The 19341-nt window shown below is 33.6% G+C and overlaps 3 protein-coding genes and 1 pseudogene across 3 annotated transcripts; all 4 read left to right on the top strand.

The window, feature by feature from the left end:
• The first annotated feature begins 3080 nt into the window (after window positions 1-3080).
• Window positions 3081-7068, top strand: LOC145638212 (putative caffeine synthase 5). Its single transcript, XM_081689180.1, has 4 exons — window positions 3081-3315; window positions 4348-4773; window positions 5400-5672; window positions 6695-7068. Exons 1-4 carry the CDS (start codon window positions 3241-3243, stop codon window positions 7043-7045), a joined length of 1125 nt encoding a protein of 374 aa, XP_081545306.1. The 5' UTR covers window positions 3081-3240; the 3' UTR covers window positions 7046-7068.
• A 664-nt stretch (window positions 7069-7732) lies between these two features.
• Window positions 7733-10031, top strand: LOC145640571 (putative 7-methylxanthine methyltransferase PCS2 pseudogene; annotated as a pseudogene).
• Window positions 10032-10324: 293 nt separating this feature from the next.
• LOC145640572 (uncharacterized) lies at window positions 10325-15670 on the top strand. Its single transcript, XM_081691823.1, has 4 exons — window positions 10325-11755; window positions 12292-13257; window positions 13522-14592; window positions 15320-15670. The coding sequence occupies exons 1-4, from the start codon at window positions 10325-10327 to the stop codon at window positions 15668-15670; spliced, it is 3819 nt and encodes a 1272-aa protein (XP_081547949.1).
• Window positions 15671-17024: 1354 nt separating this feature from the next.
• LOC145640573 (3,7-dimethylxanthine N-methyltransferase TCS1-like) lies at window positions 17025-19167 on the top strand. Its single transcript, XM_081691825.1, has 4 exons — window positions 17025-17099; window positions 17420-17839; window positions 18249-18521; window positions 18826-19167. The coding sequence occupies exons 1-4, from the start codon at window positions 17025-17027 to the stop codon at window positions 19165-19167; spliced, it is 1110 nt and encodes a 369-aa protein (XP_081547951.1).
• The last annotated feature ends 174 nt before the right edge of the window (window positions 19168-19341 follow it).

Genomic DNA, 19341 nt, shown 5'->3' on the forward strand with positions numbered 1-19341 from the left:
TTGATGGTCATGTTTGGAATGTTTTTGTCGGAGAAAAGCATAACCACCAAAAAGGAGCGATAGAATACTACTCTTATTTGCGTATGATTTTGCTCTACCCTCTTCTCTTCATACGAGTCCTTTTATTTTCCTCATCTCTCCCCTCAATCCTTGATCGTATGGGCTTCACAAAATCTGCAAACTGCCTATGTATTGCTATATTAATGCTTTAGCAAAGCTTCTTTGATTATAACCTTATTTCCTTGATTTGGCTAAACAATAATACACCTCAACGTCCGTAAATACTGCATCAATTTGCTGTAGTCTTAATAAATTAAGAACTACTTTCAATCTATCAATTGTCAGTAATGAATTAACGATGATTATTGAGCAAAACATGAGCATAACAAACTTGAATTGGGCCATACAAATATACAATACTATAGCAGTGATGTATGTTAGGGCGTTAGGCCTAGTTAATTTTTGTTGGCATGTGCTCATAGTTTATTAGATTTATTATTCTGTTTAATTTTATATACTCTTTACTAAAATTAATCCATTGATTCCAAATTCATTTATGGAGTTAACATTAACAATGAAAAATAAAGTTTATCAGAATATATTCAATAACATGAATATAATATAAGTGAAACTAAGGTGAACTAAGCATGATCGTACTGTGATAAGACCTATTAGTTGGACCAATTTAGCAATAAGAATTCCCTTTAACCTCAAACTAACATACAACAATTAGGAATTCAGGACTGTAACTTTGCTTTTATTTCTGGTATAAATGTAGAATACTACTGTAGATTAGTGAAGGGTCTGTTCTCATTGACTGAAATGAGCTGAGCTGAACTGAACTGAACTTATTAGAGCTGAACTGAACTAAACTTAAATGAATATTTTATAAGAGAAGGAAATTAGGAGCTGAACTGGACCAAACTGAACTTATTAGAGCTGAATTGAACTGAACTGAACTGAATTGAACTGAACTGAAATGAATATTTTATAAGAGAAGGAAATTAGAAGCTGAATTGAACTGAACCAAACTGAACTTATTAGAGCTAAACTGAACTGAAAATAATCGTATGAGTATAGGCCCTTCCTCCGTTCTTTTTTACTTGACTCGCTTTGACTTTTACACTATTCATCACCACTCCGATCCTTTGACCATCTTTTTGAATAATATATAAAAGAAAAATATATTCATGTTGGATCTTTTTTAATTCATCTTTATAAATATTATCATAATACATAACCTTTATAATTTTTACTTATGGATAATTAAAGTTATTAATCATTAAAGTTTTACATTGACAAACATGATAAAAGAAACAGGTCAGGTAAAAAAGAACGTAGAAAGTATAGGATAACGAATGAAGTAATAATATATGTAAGCAAGTCTATACAATAAGACGGAGTAAGACATTAGGAGATTAGGACATGGATGGTAATAATTAAACTTCTATCTATTTTGACTGGATCTTAAGAATACAAAACAATTGATCGTTAAGAATCTGTTTCACATTGATCTATAAAACTAATGATTAAATAATAATTTTTCTGATTTCATACATAATAATTAATAACATTATTAGTTTATTACTAAATGAAGAAAATCAACAAGCACATGTAGTATATTTCAAATTATATGGTAGGCGGAAAACAAAAAATGTACGGTACATATATGTCTGGGGAGATATTTATATTAGAACGATATTATATGGTAGGCCGGTATCTTAGTCTGATTCGGTTCATTAGCTGTTCTTGTTCATACCGGCAGTTATGGAATAAGTATACATATCGGCTTGTCGGCGACTGACACGTGTTGTCTGCAACTTGACACTTGGCGAAAACTACTTCGCATACCGTGCAGCCAGCTGTCACTTAATCAAGCTATAAATAATCGAGCTTTACCTCATAATTAAGGTAGCATAATTAAGGTAGCATTTATCACTCTCTCTCTCTCTCTTTCTCTCTCTATATTCTCTCTCCTCTTCTTATCTTCTTTAAACACTTTCTGACTTTGTCATCGGAATGGTTATCCCCAAATTTACCCCGGGGTTAGCTAATCTCCGCTTTGTGTGTAGGTTCTCGTCTGACCGATAGGAGCAAAGCGGGTTATATACTCGAGCTTTGGATTTCGGAGTCGGGTCATCGGATCCTTGCAGGAACAATATAGTCAATACTCAATACGTAGTACATTATTTGGATCATGTACATCCTCATCGATCCTTTGTATGATTCTAGTTTGGTACGGCGGCCTTCTAAATTGATCGAATGTATGTACAAGTTTAAGTCTTCATTGGTGAGCTTTCAAGAATTTGAAAATCGAATATGTCACGTGGTACAATATCTACGTCCAGCTGCCAAAATATAAAATAACACTTTTCCTACAAATACTAATTAATATTCTCCGCTTATTTAGCGTGCTTGTTTGGTTTGAATTAAATAACGTGTTATTATTATTTGGTCAGCAAAATCATAAAAAGTCCTATTTTTTACGAAGTTACAGTATTTGTTACAAAAGAAAGTTGTTAAAATAGGTCATTACTCTCATTAGGCCCACCCACATAAAAGTATACAACTACCTAATTAAGTAAGTAGAATTTCTCATAGGAGACTCTAATTCCCATGCTCAACAAAATAACAATTTCTGTTATATAGAGAAAATATATGTACTCCTGTACATACATTGAAAATAATTTATCCTAGGAAATTTTGCTTGTTTTATTTTTTTTTTTTATACACTTCGTATGTTACTTGTTAGCTTTATTTACTCTTTAAAGTATAATGTATTCTGTATATGTTTATTTTTCTATATATTGACTAAATTAAATATTATTAAGGATTAAGTCTAACCAGAGTCCTTTTCATTATCTTATTAAAAAAATAAAAATAGTGTAAACCACATGAGTTTCCATGAGCTGGAAATCTGGAATATATACAAAGAACCAAAAATAGCCGACAATTAAGATCCTCATTTGGTGTCCTTTAATTTGCAACGCTGTCAATACAAACAAATAAAAAATCAATAATTTTTCTAACAATAAAGGTAAGACAACGCGTTGTGAATAGGTCGTTTAAAATGGTTGTTTTTTTTTTTTTTTTTTACAAGTACAATGGCTGTCAACTTCTATTTATAGAAGACTAGAAGAGGGTTTTGGCCAATATTTATACTGTTATACATTAATTTAAAGAGAGATTTAAGGGAAAAAAAAAAAGAGCACTTAATTAAACGAAAGAAATTAAAAAGAAATGAGAATGGAGGAGTTTTTCCACATGACTAAAGGTGATGGGGAGCTCAGTTATGCTCAAAATTCTTCTGTTCAGGTAACTCATTACAATTTAATCTTGATTTATCTCCAATTAATGAATGTTTACTAATCTTAATTTGATTATTGTTTAACTTGAAATAAAAGTTTAGGACTTTAGGTCGTTTAGTAAGCTAGCACATTTTTATATGGTACCCATAATTCGTTATACAATCTTGTTGTTACGTTGTTTATAATTTCATATTGTTGTTTGTTTTTAATGAACAAATTAAATTTAAGCATAAACATCAGTAAATTTCTATTGAAACTATTTAGAAAAAAAAAAAGAGTTATTAGCTAGTACATTGAACCAAAAAGAGATTAGTGATGATGTTGATTCAAATTAGATATCAAGACAAATTCGTATTTTTATGTTTTTTCTTATGTATTATTCAAGTACATATGTATTATATATACTTGGTACTCGTACGTACATCATTATTTAATTTTGATTCATATTTAAATCCATGGAATAATATTAGGCCAATTATTTTGGTTTGTAGTTTGTTATCAATTAAAGCTTGACTCACTTGCTAAAGATCATATCGATTTTATCTTAATTCTTAGAGGTTTTGGATTCGAATGATTTCATATTGTATATATATATATATATATATATATATATATATATATATATATATATATATATATATATATATATATATATATATATATATATATATTCTCAAGGATTTAAAAGTTTTTTTTTTCAAATTTTCTTATATTTTTTTTTATAATAATTTTCTTATTTGTATATGAATAAAATTTGAACATGGCTGATAAAACTTGTAAGGTTTAAATACACAATCTCACGCTTGATTATCAAAGACTCACATCCACTAATCTATGTAATATTACATGAATCTACTTCGAAACATAATCTAATAATCATTAAGAGTGTTAAATAAAGAGCATATAATAACGAATAACACGGGGCATGGCTGAAGCTCTTATATAATTGCTTGTTCAATTCGTTTAAAATCATATACTTGAATTGTTTCGATTCAATATTATTCAAATGATAATCGATGATATTCAATTATTGCAACAGAGGGAAGCGATGTCAATGAACCAAGATATATTAGAGAGCACAATTCAATCTCTAATTTCAGAGCAAAATGGGTTATCTAAAGGTCTTAATGTAGCGGATTTAGGATGTGGCGTAGGCCCAGCTCCATTGACTCTAGTATCATTGGTCGTGGAAGTTGTGCAAAGGAAGTGCAAGGATTTGAAGCTCAATAATAATGAAACTTTTCATCAAGCGCCTAAGCTTCAAATGTACATGAATGACCTTCCTTCAAATGATTTCAACTTATTGTTCAAAGATTTGCTCAATTTGGAGGTATTAAAACGAAAAGATGATGGTGTGCCCTTGTGCATCTTGATGGGTGTGCCCGGTTCCTATTATGACATACTTTTTCCTTACAATACTTTGCATTTTGTTCATGCAAATTACACTCTCCACTGGTTATCTAAGGTTGGTTATCTAATTACTTTGTTTGATTAATTTCTTTTCTTAGATTATACTTTCTCTATTTATTTTATTTTATTTTTTATACTTGTAATAGTTTTACTTTTACACTATTTATTTTTTTCACTTTGACTAACTTTACTTTGATGATCTATATTTAAGTAAAATTACACTCATGTGGTATGTTGTTAGATCCGTCTCAATTTATCCTAAATAATATCAAATAGTTTATAACTTTTACATATTAGTAATTTAAGATATTAACATTGAAATTATACATTGATAAGCATGGAAAGAGAAGTGTTGAAAATACTAAAAAACAGATGAAGTACCTAAGTTGTGATAAGCCTATCATTTACTTATTTATTATTTATTTATTTATTTATTTTAACATATATATCAATTAATTATGAGTTGTGTGTATTTCACATGAAAATTTTACATATTTTTTAAGCAGGGTTTAACTAACACCGTCTTCTAATATCATAAACCATCTCATCAATAAATATCCATCAAAATTTCTTTTTATTTCTTTGATGGAAAAATAACTAAATTTTTTTTTAACTTATTAACTATTATGAATTTTGGTAATTAACAAGCATTTTCATAACTTTGTGCTATGAATTTTACAGCCACCACCAGGACTTTATGATGAGCAGGGCATGTCAATAAACAAAAGGAACATTTATATATCTGAAACAAGTTCTAGACCAGTTGCTATAGCTTATATGGATCAATTTGAACAAGACTTCATTCATTTCCTCAAATGCCGCTCGAAAGAAGTGGTAACCAAAGGGTCTATGCTCTTGACCCTTCGAGGTCGACCATGTTCTTCAGATTCTTTCACTTGGACAACATTTGAGTTCAAAATCTTTATTAAGGCTCTTACTTGCCTTGTTTCCGAGGTCTTCCACTCTATCTGCTACCATCATTTTTCTATTTTGTTTTTAATAATGTCAGTATGTCACACTTTAAGGTTAAATATAAGTATTTAATATTTTTTCTTAAATAATACTTTTATTACTTTAGAATTTTATGAAAAAATCATACATCAATTAGTATTTGGAAATTTTGCAAAAAATCACCTTATAAAAGTGTTTTTTTTTTCTTCTGTGAAGTCATACCTTAATCATTTTTTTTTGTGAAGTCATACCTTAGCTTGACCCATTTTCCGACGTTGACTACTCCAACCCCATCCACGAAACAACCCCCTCCCCAATCCCATTCACGAAATCAACCCCTCCTTAGCTCTACCTATGAAACTGCCTCCCCTTCTCATCCCCACCAACGAAATCGAACCCCCTAGCTCATTTTCATCACCCCGCGAAATTTGGGTTTAGGGTAGTTCAAGTGTAAATTTAGGGTATTTTTTTGTGGGTGGGGGGGGGGAGGGCGTGGCTAGGAATACTGACACCTATAGTGGAGGGGAGAGGTGGCTAGGGCTATATATAGAGGAGGGTTTAGGGTGGTCAACGTCGTGAAAATGGTGGATTTAGGGTGGTCAACGTCGTGAAAGGGTGGTTTTGTACGTGGGGCCGGGGAGGGGAGGTGGTTTCGTGGGTAAATTAGGGTAGTCAACGCCGGAAAAAAGGGTCAATCTGATCTCGATTTTCTGACATAAAGGTATGATTCCGCAACCAAAAAAAATGATTAAGGTATGATTTTGCAAAAAATAAATAAATAAATTATAAGGACTTTTTTTTTTAAAAAAAAAAAATGCTTTTATAAGGAGGTTTTTTTGCAAGATTTCCTTAGTATTTTAATGCATTTTAATGCGTTGATAACTATAAGATCTTCAACTACGAACTTAACCTTAGATCGAACTACTACAATTCTACAAACCTAAAGTCCTAAACAAAATTTCTCTTAAAATTCAATTTGCTATGTTAGGGTTACAATTGATAGCTTACATTAAATGTTTTTTCAGGGATTGATTAATGAAGAAAAGCTCGATAGTTTCGATTTCCCTTGCTATTTTGCAAACACAGAAGATCTTGAAAGCATAGTGAAAAAGGAAGGGTCATTTGAAGTTGAAATTTCAAGGACAATAGTACTTGATGTAGCACCTGAAATTGAAGACAAATGGGAAAGAGCTCAAATCATCTCGAACTTCATTAGAGCATTTTCTGAATCATTAGTTTCACGTCATTTTGGAGAAGATATAGTCACCCCTTTATATGATAAACTCATATATTATGCATTCCAATATTTGGATAATGATGAGCCTGCTCAGAACCACGCTGTTACAGTTTTGCTTAGAAAAATTAAGCGTTGTTAATAGTAGGATAGCATTGCTTATTACCACAACACCACTTCTTTGTTGTATTTCTTGTAATCTTGCTTCTTGTTAATTACTATGTTATTCTCTCTTTGTTAATAAGCTCAGAACTTCTACTCTGTTTAATTAAGTGTTACAATTTGATCGGTAAACCATTTTTGACTTTAATATTACCCTTCGTAAAAAGTAAGTGACTGTAGGAGATTCAAAAATATAATCGTACAAAAAAAAATATATACCGAAGTTAATAGTTTATTATTGAACAAATTAAAATCTCCTATATATCAGCAGCATTAAGCTGATATTCACAGCACATTACTCCATAATACTGCATGCAATAATAATTTGGTGGAAAAAGAAAACCAAAAAAGGAAACATGAGAAAAATAGATAGATAGAGAGCCAATGATTTAGATACAAGTCATACAAGTACGAGAAGAGATAAGGTCGGTGATTTCTATTTACTGTACGTAAAGTTGAGTAGGAAGTTTTTGACTTTTAATTATGTTCATCATATTCATATTTGAAAAGTCGATCAATTTGTTCACGTACTCTAATGTAAAACGTACTTTTTTCTAATTATAAGAGAGGAAGAAATTGGAAATGAATTTGGGAAAGGCATTGAATCATTTGAAATTAAAGAGAGATATAAGAAGAAAATAAAGAAATTAAAATTAAGTGTTTTAGGATGAAGGAATTTTTGCATATGAATAAAGGTGATGGAGAGCTTGGTTATGCTCAAAATTCTTTTGTGCAGGTAACTTGTTGTTTGAGTTTTGTATTTTCAATTTAGGCCCTGTTCTCTTTACCTTAAAAAAATAATATTAAGTAAAAATAATTTCAGTTCAGTAAAAATAAGTTCAGTTTAGTAAAAATAATTTCAGTTCAGTAAAAATAAGTTCAGTTCAGTAAAATTCAGTTTTCTTAAAGAAGAATTATAAAAGAAAATCAGTAAAAATAATTTCAGTTCAGTAAAAATAATTTCAGTTCAGTAAAATTAAGTTCAGTTCAGTAAAAATAAGTTCAGTTCAATAAAAATAATTTCAGTTCAACAAAATTAAGGTGAATCAAACAGGGCCTTACTTGTGATATCTAAATACGGAGTATATATCTTTATAATCTAATTTGGTAGTATATACGTAGTATAAAAAATTGTACTGCGTACTCCATATTTAATCATTTAATTTTGATATGATTTTAACAATGATTTTATTGTTAAAAAAATAAAAGTCTTCAACAATTTAAGGTGAGAAAATTGGGATAAAAAATAAACCGTTAATCTGGTCATAAGCCTCATAAATTATTTAAGATTATTCATTTAGTGTTAGAGAATATTATAGAAAATTGAGTTATTTGGATCATAATAATTTCTTTTGAGCTGAACTTATTAGTTTGGTTTTAATTTAAAATATTTTCTTTTGAGCCGAAATTATTAGTTTGTTTAATATTTTCCACTTCACTTAATTTCAATATTCACCTTACTTCACATCTAATGATTGGGTCATTAATTAAGGTTCTTTATCTTAAGTACATCTCAATTTAATACTTTATAATATACGGAGTAGTATTTTTTTTGATTTCATATTCTCTAAAATTAAAATCAACATATTTGATCGATTTAATTGAAATCAAGTTTATGCTTTGATTCATGGTTTCACATTATAAGTAGTTTTTTTTTTCTTTTCTCTTGTTCGCTCCACTAATTAATACTCCGTAACCAATTAATAATGTTAATTGTATTCAATAATTGTAACAGAAGGATGTGTGGTTAATGAACCAAGACAAAATAGAGAGCGTAATTCACTCTCTAATCTCGGAGAAAAAAGGCATATCTAAAGTCCTTGTTGTAGCTGATTTAGGATGTGGAGTGGGTCCAGTTCCATTGGCTCTAGTATCTTTGGTGATAGAAGTTATGCAAAACAAGTGCAAGGAATTGAAGCTTGATAATGATGTCGATCAAGTGCCTAAACTTCAAATGTTCATGAATGACCTTCCTTCAAATGATTTTAACCTATTGTTTGGAGATTTGCTCAATTTTGAGGCATCAAAAAGAAAAGATAATGGTGTGCCTTCTTGCTTCTTGATGGGTGTGCCTGGTTCTTATTATGACATACTTTTTCCAGATAATACTTTGCATTTGGTTCATACAAACTACGCCCTTTACTGGTTATCCAAGGTTCGTAACCCTACATATATATGCAAGAACGATCATATACAACCTCCAATTTTTATTATTTGCAACTTTAGAATATTTTATATATTACAAATAATACCCCAAAGTTGCAACTAAAAAAAAAACGAAAGTAGTATTTATACAAGTATGTGACATTTGATTGGATACAATAATGTGAATTTGTTAGTTTAATTTAATAAGCTAAGTCATATTTCTACAAATATTTTTTTTTGGTGTTTAGAGAGCCACAAGGGTGGGGGTGAAAAATCGATCCCAAGACCTCCTAGAATCGGGAGGAAAGCTCTAACCACTTGAGCTATCCCTCACTCTCATATTTCTACAAATATGAAGTACAAAGTACAATTTAAAAGGGGTACTCGCATATTCTATTAGGAGAAAGTACATAATATGTTTATCAATTGGCAGACTATACATAAACATGTTTACAAATTATCCACTTGATAAATAACATACAAAGTATTTTAATTGTTTATCAACATGATAACTGGGACAACCTCCTCAATTAGCAATCATAAAACTTTTGCTGTAGCGTTAGGAATTAAAAGTATCTAAATTTATTTGGTGTTTGGTTATAATAATTTTAAGGTTAATTTAAAATCATTAACGCTTTACCAAATTACTATTATTATTAATTACATTGTAATAATTTTCATTTTTTTTACTGATTTTTGGTAATTAAGCATGCATTTCGATTTTTGATGACTTTGTGTTATGAATTATACAGGTACCTCCGGGACTTTATGATGAGCAAGGTATGTCAATAAACAAGGGGAACATTTATATATCTGGATAGATATTATCTTTAGATAATATTTGTCGGATATATTTGTATATAGTTGTATATTTATCTTACTAGCTTTTGTATAATTATCTTATTATATTCCTAACGTGATTAGGATAAGCTTGTAACATTATTTAAAGTTATCAATGGTACACACTCCAGATTGAGGAGTTTTCCCGAAATCTAACATGGTATCACAGCTTTAGGTTTTGATCCTTATTTTTTCCTTTTTTGCTTTCTTGCTTCCGCTACACTACACTGCCTCTTCTTCTTCGTTCACTGCCTAATTCATCTAGCCTCACGCTATGACTAAAGATGGCGAACATACTCCTCCACCGCCACCAGTGAATGAATATCACCCGGCCCTTACGGTCAACAATATAAAAAATGCTATCCCAATTACTCTAGACTACACCAATGTTCAGTATTCCAGTTGGGTGGAATTGTTTGAGAACCATGCGTGTGCATATAACGTACTCGACCATATCGATCCCAAAATACCGAAGCCCACTGATATCTCCGATACTCTTTGGGTTCGCTTAGACGCCATGGTCAAGCAATGGATTTACGGAACAATCTCTCTTGATATTCTTACCACAGTGCTGGCTGGGAAATCAACCGCTCAACAGATTTGGGACCGCATAAAGGATATTTTTCAAGATAACAAGAGTACTCGGGCAGTGTACCTTGAAAATCAATTCAATACTCTTCATCTTGATAATTTTGCCAATGTTACTGCTTTCTGTCAACAATTGAAGAGCATCGCTGATCAATTAGCTAATGTCGACCAACCGGTTTCCGATCAAAAATTGGTACTTCGATTGGTTGCGGGATTGAACAAGACGGATTTTGATACGGTGGCTACCATGATAGCTCAGACCGACCCGTTGCCCTCGTTCAACACAGCTCGTTCACGTCTTCTTTTGGAGGAAACTCGGCGCAACTATGACTCTTCACCTCCCCCAGCCTCGTTCGTTGCTCAACAACAAACGGGACAGCAATCGGACTCCTCACCGCAGCAACTATCTCAACCGGCCGCCGGCAAAGGAGCCACTACCACCAGAAAAGGTCGCGGTGGCGGCGGGAGGGGGCGTGGCAAAGGCCGAGGTCGCGGAGGTGCAAGTCGGGGTGCATCTCCCAACACGCAACAGCAGCAGAACACTCAACAACAATGGCAAACTCAGCCCACCTCTATTGGGCAGCCTCCATGGGCCCAACAACAGCAGCAGTGGCCCAATCAGCAACAAGCCTGGCAGCAGCAGTCTTGGGTTGTGCCTCCAGCACCCTTTCCCACGTCCGGCCCATATCAGCCTAGGCCTGTTCTCACAAGGCCTCCTCCGCAAGCTTACTCAATGGGCCCGGCTTCATACGGCCCACCAATGACCCCAACTGATCTTGGCAGTGCATATTCGTCAATGGGTCTTTCAACTCCGGAAAGTGGATGGTACATGGACTCGGGTGCAACATCTCATATGACAAACAATCCTGGTACTCTTCTTCCCCTTTTTAATTTAAGCACTAAAAATCACATTTTAGTAGGAAATGGACATCGTATTCCAATTATTGGTTATGGTCATACCTCCCTTGCAAAAAAAAACCTTAAACTTAACAATGTTCTTCTTGCACCACAAATTATCAAAAATTTAATTTTGGTTCATAAATTTACTTCTGATAATTTGGTGTCTATTGAATTTGACCCTAATGGTTTTTCTGTGAAGGATCTTCGTATGGGGAGGGTAATAACGAGATGAAATAGTGTCGGGGACCTCTATCTTGTCACTAATCCAACTCCGAGCACCTGTCTAGCCACTTCTCTCACTGCTGTCACCCCGTGACATGATCGTTTAGGACATCCCGGGCCTTCCTCTTTACAATTTCTTAGGAGCAATAAATTTATTTCTTGTACTAAGGAGCACGACCCCTCTTTTTGCACTTCTTGTCAATTAGGAAAGCATGTTAGACTTCCGTTTTATGATTCAAATAATAATACAATAGCTGCTTTTGACATTATTCATGCTGATTTGTGGACATCTCCGGTTAGGAGCATTAATGGTCATAAATATTATCTTGTTCTTCTTGATGATTTCACTCATTATGTTTGGGCTATTCCCCTTGCCTATAAATCTCAAGCCTTCCAAAGTTTTTTACACTTTCGTCAATTTGTGCAAACTCAATTTGAACGCCCTGTCAAATGTTTTCAAAGTGACCATGGTCGTGAATTTGATAATGATCCGTTCAAAAAATTTTGCCTTGATAATGGAATGGTTTTCAGGTTTTCTTGTCCACACACTTCATCCCAAAATGGGAAAGCCGAACGAATGATATGATTAGAACCATTAATAATGTCAACCGCACTATATTATTTCATGCTTCCTTACCCCCGCCGTATTGGTCACACACTTTAGAGACGGCTACTTATCTCTTAAATATTTTGCCATCTAAATCTCTCAAACATATGACCCCGGCCCAAGCCTTGTATTGTAGAAACCCTTCATATGATCATTTACGGGTTTTTGGATGTCTATGCTTTCCTAATCTTTCGGCAACTGCTCCACATAAACTTGCTCCTAAGTCAACCCCTTGTGTCTTTTTAGGGTACCCCTCCAACCATCGTGGCTACAAATGTCTAGACCTTGTAACCCGAAAAGTTATCATTTCAAGACACGTAACCTTCGATGAGTCTACTTTCCCGTTTAAAGACATTGATAATTTCATTTTAAAGGATTATGATTTTTTGGGTTCTGATGATAGCTCACCGCTTCTAACACATTTTTTGTTGCAGCCCAGTCCACCAAAACCAGCCCAAACTCTTAATCCTCCCCTTACGGCTGCTGGGCCTCACTCCCCCTTGTCCGCTGGAAACCAAGCGGGCCCAGCAGACCGCGTCAGCCCAGGGCCAGTGACCCAGCCAACGGGCGCTGGATCTCCCCCCTCCCCGCGTCTGGGCTCGTTTCTCCCAGGGCCCAGTTCGCCAATTGCTGCTCCTAGCCCAACTCCCTCCACTCCTCCAGCCCGCCAATCCTCTATTCTCATTAGACCCAACATACTGACATCCCCACAAATGCAGACGAGATCCCGTCATGGCATTATTAAACCAAATCCAAAATATCCCCACTTGTCCATTGAGCGTAAATCCCCTTTACCAAAAAATCACAAACACGCTCTCCAAGACCATAATTGGAATGCCGCGATGTTAGAAGAATACAGTGCTTTGATTAAAACGGGAACTTGGGATTTGGTACCTAGGCCTATGGGGGTGAATGTTGTAAATTGTATGTGGCTTTTTAAGCATAAATACAAGTCTAATGGTGACCTTGAAAGGCACAAAGCTCGTCTTGTTTGTGATGGCAGGTCGCAGGAAATTGGTGTTGATTGTGATGAGACATTTAGCCCGGTTGTTAAGCCGGCTACTATTCGCACAGTACTCAGTTTAGCTATGGCTAAAAAATGGTCCATACATCAGTTGGATGTTAAAAATTCTTTTCTGCATGGTGACTTACAGGAAACAGTTTATATGCATCAACCTCCGGGTTTCTATGATCGAAATAAACCTGACTACGTCTGTTGTCTTCGCAAAGCTCTATATGGTCTTAAACAAGCCCCCCGGGCTTGGTATCAGCGTTTCGCGAATTTTTTGATCAAGTTAGGGTTCGTCATTGCTAAAAGTGACTCTTCTCTTTTCACTTTTCGGCATGGGAACGACCTCGCATATTTACTGCTTTATGTTGATGATATTATTCTGGTCACCTCTTCTGACAGGTTGCGCACAGGAATTATCTCCAGCTTACAGACAGAATTTCCTATGTCGGACCTAGGGCCATTGAGTTACTTTTTGGGGATTGCAGTTACTCGCACACCCTCTTATATGTTATTGTCTCAACAGAAATATGCACAGGAAATCTTAGAGCGTGCAGGTATGAGTTCTTGTAAACCTGCCACCACTCCTGTCGACACTAAGTCCAAACTTAGTGCTACTTCGGGTTCTCCATTCCGGGATCCTACTCTGTATCGCAGCCTTGCAGGTGCACTTCAGTATCTCACTTTCACTCGTCCAGATATTGCGTATGCGGTACAACAGGTGTGTTTGTTTATGCACGATCCCAGGGAGCCGCATTCTGATGCGTTAAAACGCATTATGCGTTATATTCAAGGTACTATTGATCACGGTTTACATCTATATCCTTCTGCTCCTACTCGCTTGATTACTTATACTGACGCTGACTGGGGAGGTTGTCCTGACACCCGTCGTTCCACATCGGGTTATTGCTGCTTTCTCGGGGACAACCTCATTTCTTGGTCAGCAAAGCGTCAGCATACTTTGTCTAAATCAAGTGCAGAGGCGGAGTACCGAGGCGTTGCAAACGTAACAAGTCCCAAATTAGTTGCTAAAGCTTATTGGGAACAATTTGAACAAGACTTCAACCAATTTCTCAAGTGTCGCTCCAAAGAAGTGGTATGTAATGGCTATATGCTCTTAACACTTCGAGGTCGACCAAGTGTTGCGAATTCATCGACTTGGATGCCATTCGAGTTCAAATTTCTCACTGAGACCCTGACTCGTCTTGTTTCTGAGGTCACACACTCTCTCTGTTCCTATCATTTACCTTTTTCGATTTTCTATTTAGGGTTGTTCACCTCATTTTTATTTATTTAAAGTCTAATAAGTTTTCGTAATTAAAGTTTAGTTTAAGGGAAAAAAAAAAGGTTTGATAAATTTTTAAAAATTATATATATATATATATATATATATATATATATATATATAATCTTAAATTTAAAAATTATACATATAACAACATCGCAAGAGTATGAATGAATCACAAAATCATTAATACGGTAATATAAAGTATTTTTATTTTAACTTTTTAAACTTAACCCTTGGAACTACTAACATGTACTCCCTTCTGTTCCTATTTTTTTTGCCCCATTTGACTATGTGCGGTCTCCAACTTAACCTTGGAACTACTAACATGTACTCCCTTTGTTTCTATTTTTTTTACCCCATTTGACCATGTGCGGTCTCCAAGACATATCTTAAAACGTCTATATCTTTATTTACATATATGTAAAAATTATAAAAACATAATATTAATAAAAATATACAAAGAGACGAATCTAACCCGATAACTCATGACTATATATATTATTTTTTATAAATTAACGGTAAATTATGGTCAAAGATTTTAAAGTTTGACTCCAAAAATTGCAATGGGGCAAAAATAAAGGGACGGACTGACAGAGGGAGTATAACACCAATATTATTTCCGGCCATTTCATAATTTGCAATTGATGTTCTTCAGGGATTGATCAAAGAAGAAAAATTAGACGGTTTTGATTTCCCTTGCTATCTGGCAAACTCAAAGCAACTCGAAAGCATAGTGAAAAATGAAGGATCATTTGCGGTTGAAAATTCAAGGACATTGGTAGTAGACGTTGCACCCGAAATTGAAGATAAATGGGAAAGAGCTCAAATCATCGCCAACTTCATTAGAGCATTCTCTGAATCATTAGTTTCGCGTCATTTTGGAGAAGACATAGTCACCCCTTTATACGATAAACTCATACATTATGCATTCCAATATTTGGATAATGATGAACCTGCTCAGAACCACGCTGTTACAGTTTTACTTAGAAAAGTACAGTTTCATTAGCATTTTTTGTACTATTTATTTGATCACCTACTTTAACTAATGTTTGTGGTTTATACATACGTATATAAGAAAAAATACAGTGTTGTGGGTACTTGCTGGTTGGAATCGAATAGATTATTAATTTTTAATTGTTATATTATATATTTTTTGATAATTAAAGATATAACTATTTAAATATTTGCATCGACATAAAATACGGAGGACGTAATACATGCTCACGAGAAATAGAATAATAAATTACGAAGGGATTAGTAATTTATTAATTTCTTACTTCGCATTAATTTTTTTAATTATTATTATTATCATCATTTCTCCTTATTCCACAATCTATTTTTTTTTTTTTTGAAACAAATCAATTGATTTTATTCCACAATCTATTTGTATATGTATTTATGTCTATCAACTATTGTGAAATAAATCGAGCAGTGGATTATGTTGCTTTTTTAAGCGATCTCATACGCTCACAGGATATCGAACCATTTCTTCTTTACCTTTCTTATTAAAAATAATGCATATGCATGGGCTTGCTTTATACTTCATGATCGATTAGAAGTGTTAAATTGATTCAGCAAAGCATGTGCAAAGGAAACTTGGGCGAAAAGGATCGCTCATTACCTAATTAAGAGTATGTATCATGTATGTCAGTATGTATCATGTATGTGGACGACAATTGCTATTTGCTACAGCTTGAATCAAGGAAGTATGTTAGGAAGTTGGCAATTCCAATTATATATGGTAGTTTATTTTATTTATCACCCATCTCGATCATAATTATCTTCCACTCTGCCGTATCACATTATGTTCAGACTTATTTTTGACATAAACACTTTTTAAAACTTAGATTAGATAAAATTTAATTTGAAAGGGTTAAGAGCTACTACCAAACTTCAAATTGCAACTAAAATAAGTTTTTACGATAAGACAACTTAACAAGTAGAAATTAACAAATTGACTTTTATTTTACTACTCCATACTCCTTAAAAAAAATGAAAAGATTGAACATTTAGGCACTTCTTTCTCTATATATGTATGTTTGGCAACTGTCGCAATTGCAAGAATTCCTAAATATTTTCATGTGTCAAATTTTGACTATTAGCATATTCCTCTTTAATCTATATTGGTGATTTATGCGTAAGATAAAAGTACTTGTGTGAAATCTTGTTAGAATCGTTTCAATGCATAGTTTATTTATTTTTGAATTAATACATAGTTTGTTACTGTTATATTATTGATGGATAATAAAATATCACATTGTCCTACATGTCCAGTCAAATTGGGATACTTAAAAAAACCGATATGTGCTATAAATGGGAGGGTTTTAATTGGCTAGAGTCATGCAAGGAAACACAGAGAGATGGAGCTAAAGGATTTTTTTCATATGAAAAATGGTGATGGAGAGCTCAGCTATTTTCAAAATTCTTTTGTGCAGGTAATCGATCTTCTTTTAGTTGTATTATTATCACCTTATTAAATTAACAACTACAAATTACGTTGAAAGAAGTTCTGTTCTGTATGTTCTTTTATTCAAAAACTCAAAACTAATCATCAATTAAAATATACGAAGTACTTCTAAAGAGGTGTTGATAAACACATATTTATCTCTCTCCTGATTGTTTAACCTTTGGTCATGTTCAAATTCGTTGTTTATTATCAATTAAAAAAACCACTTAAAATTTGATTGAACAATGTTCAATGTTTAGTAATCTTTGTTTTATCTTTGTTTCTTCTTATTGCAAATTATTGAAATAGGAGGAGGCATGGTTGATGACCCAAAAATTATTGGAGAATACAATACAGTCTCTAATTTCAGAAGAACAAGGCCTACCTAATTGCCTTAACCTTAATAACGTTAATGTTGTTGATTTGGGATGTGGTGTGGGCCCAGTTCCATTGGCTTTTGTAGCATTGGTGACAAGAATTGTGCAAAAGAAGTGCAACGATTTAAAAATGATAAGGAATCAACTTCAAATATACATGAATGATCTTCCCTCAAATGATTTCAATTTGTTATTTAGACATTTGATGAATTTGGAGGAACTTAAAACAAAAGATGATGGTTTATCCACGTGCTTCGTGAAGGTTCTTCCTGGTTCTTATTATGATAAGCTTTTTCCCCGGAATACTTTGCATTTGGTCCATGCAAATTACACCCTTCACTGGTTAATTAAGGTTTGTTTTGATAGCTGACTTATTCTTTTAAGTTTTACTGATTTTCACTGAATTAATACTGTTCAAACGTTATTTCTCTACATACATGATGAAAAGTTTTACAATTAATGTGAATATTTATTGATACAAGAATATATATAGATCCGTGAAATAAAATTTGTGAAACAAGTACTTCTTATAAGATCTTGTTGGAATTGTTTCACCTTGTACATTCAAATAGTACTACCAAATATCTAACTTTTCTTTTATCATCGGTCATTCTCATGGGTTTTAGTATATATACTTAAATTTATTAAATTTGCTAATTAATTTCTTTCTTGGCCCATACTTATGTTTGCTAATTAATCATTTCTTGTCTCATACTTAAGTTTGCTAATTAATATATTCCATGATAATGTAATATGTAAAGGCACCACGTGGACTCTACGATGAGCAAGGTATATCAATAAACAAGGGGAATGTTTATATAAGTGAAACAAGCCTCAAGGAAGTTGCCAAGGCGTACTTTGCTCAATTTGAACAAGACTTCACCCAATTCCTTCAACATCGCTCGGACGAAGTGGTAGGCAATGGTTGTATGCTCTTGACCCTTAGTGGTCGACCGTGTTCTACTGATTCATTAACTTGGACGTCATTCGAGCTCAAATTACTCACTAAGGCCCTTACTAGCCTTGTTTCCGAGGTCTAACATTCTCTTTACTTTTATCAATTCACTGTAGCATAATAACTGACATGTGAATATGTGATCGCAGTCCTACCACATTAAAAAAAAATTAAAAGACAAACGCTAACATATAATATTGTGAGCTACTCCAACTATTACCACTATGGTATTGAAGGAACCCTATAAGGCTTATATGTGGGTTTGTGCTCGGCCTAGTGCATGGATTTTTAATTTTTATCATTATTGATTCATGATTGAACAAAAAGCATTTTGCAATCTAATTTTCGTTTAAGAGTTGTCTTTACAATTATGTGCTCTTCAGGGATTAATTAAAGAAGAGAAGTTAGACAAAATCGATTTCCCGATATATTACGCAAGCGCGGAGCAACTAGAAAGCATAGTTGAAATGGAAGGGTCATTCACAGTTGAAAATTGTAAGACAATGGCGATTGATGTGGCACGTGAAATTGAAGATAAATGGGAAAGAGCTCGTAACATAACAAACTTCATTAGAGCATTTTCAGAATCACTAGTTTCGCGTTACTTTGGAGAAGAAATACTCGGCCCTTTGTATGATAAACTCAACTATCATGCATTCCAACGTTTGGTTGATGCTCAACCTGTTGAGACTTATGCTGTTACTATATTACTTCGAAAAAAGTGAGCACACTATGCATAAACGAAAAGAGATATCTCTTCATAGACTCATAGTTCTCACTCCTCACTCCTCACTCGCGTCTATTGATGTGGTTGATGTATGTGTGTGGGAGTTGGGTTCTTTGTTAGCATCAATTCAGTAATCACCATCATTATTGAGGTCGAGAGATCCCATTTCAAG

The sequence above is a fragment of the Chenopodium album genome, chromosome 7, assembly GCF_948465745.1.
Source record: "Chenopodium album chromosome 7, dcCheAlbu1.1, whole genome shotgun sequence".
Taxonomy (NCBI): Eukaryota; Viridiplantae; Streptophyta; class Magnoliopsida; order Caryophyllales; family Amaranthaceae; genus Chenopodium; species Chenopodium album.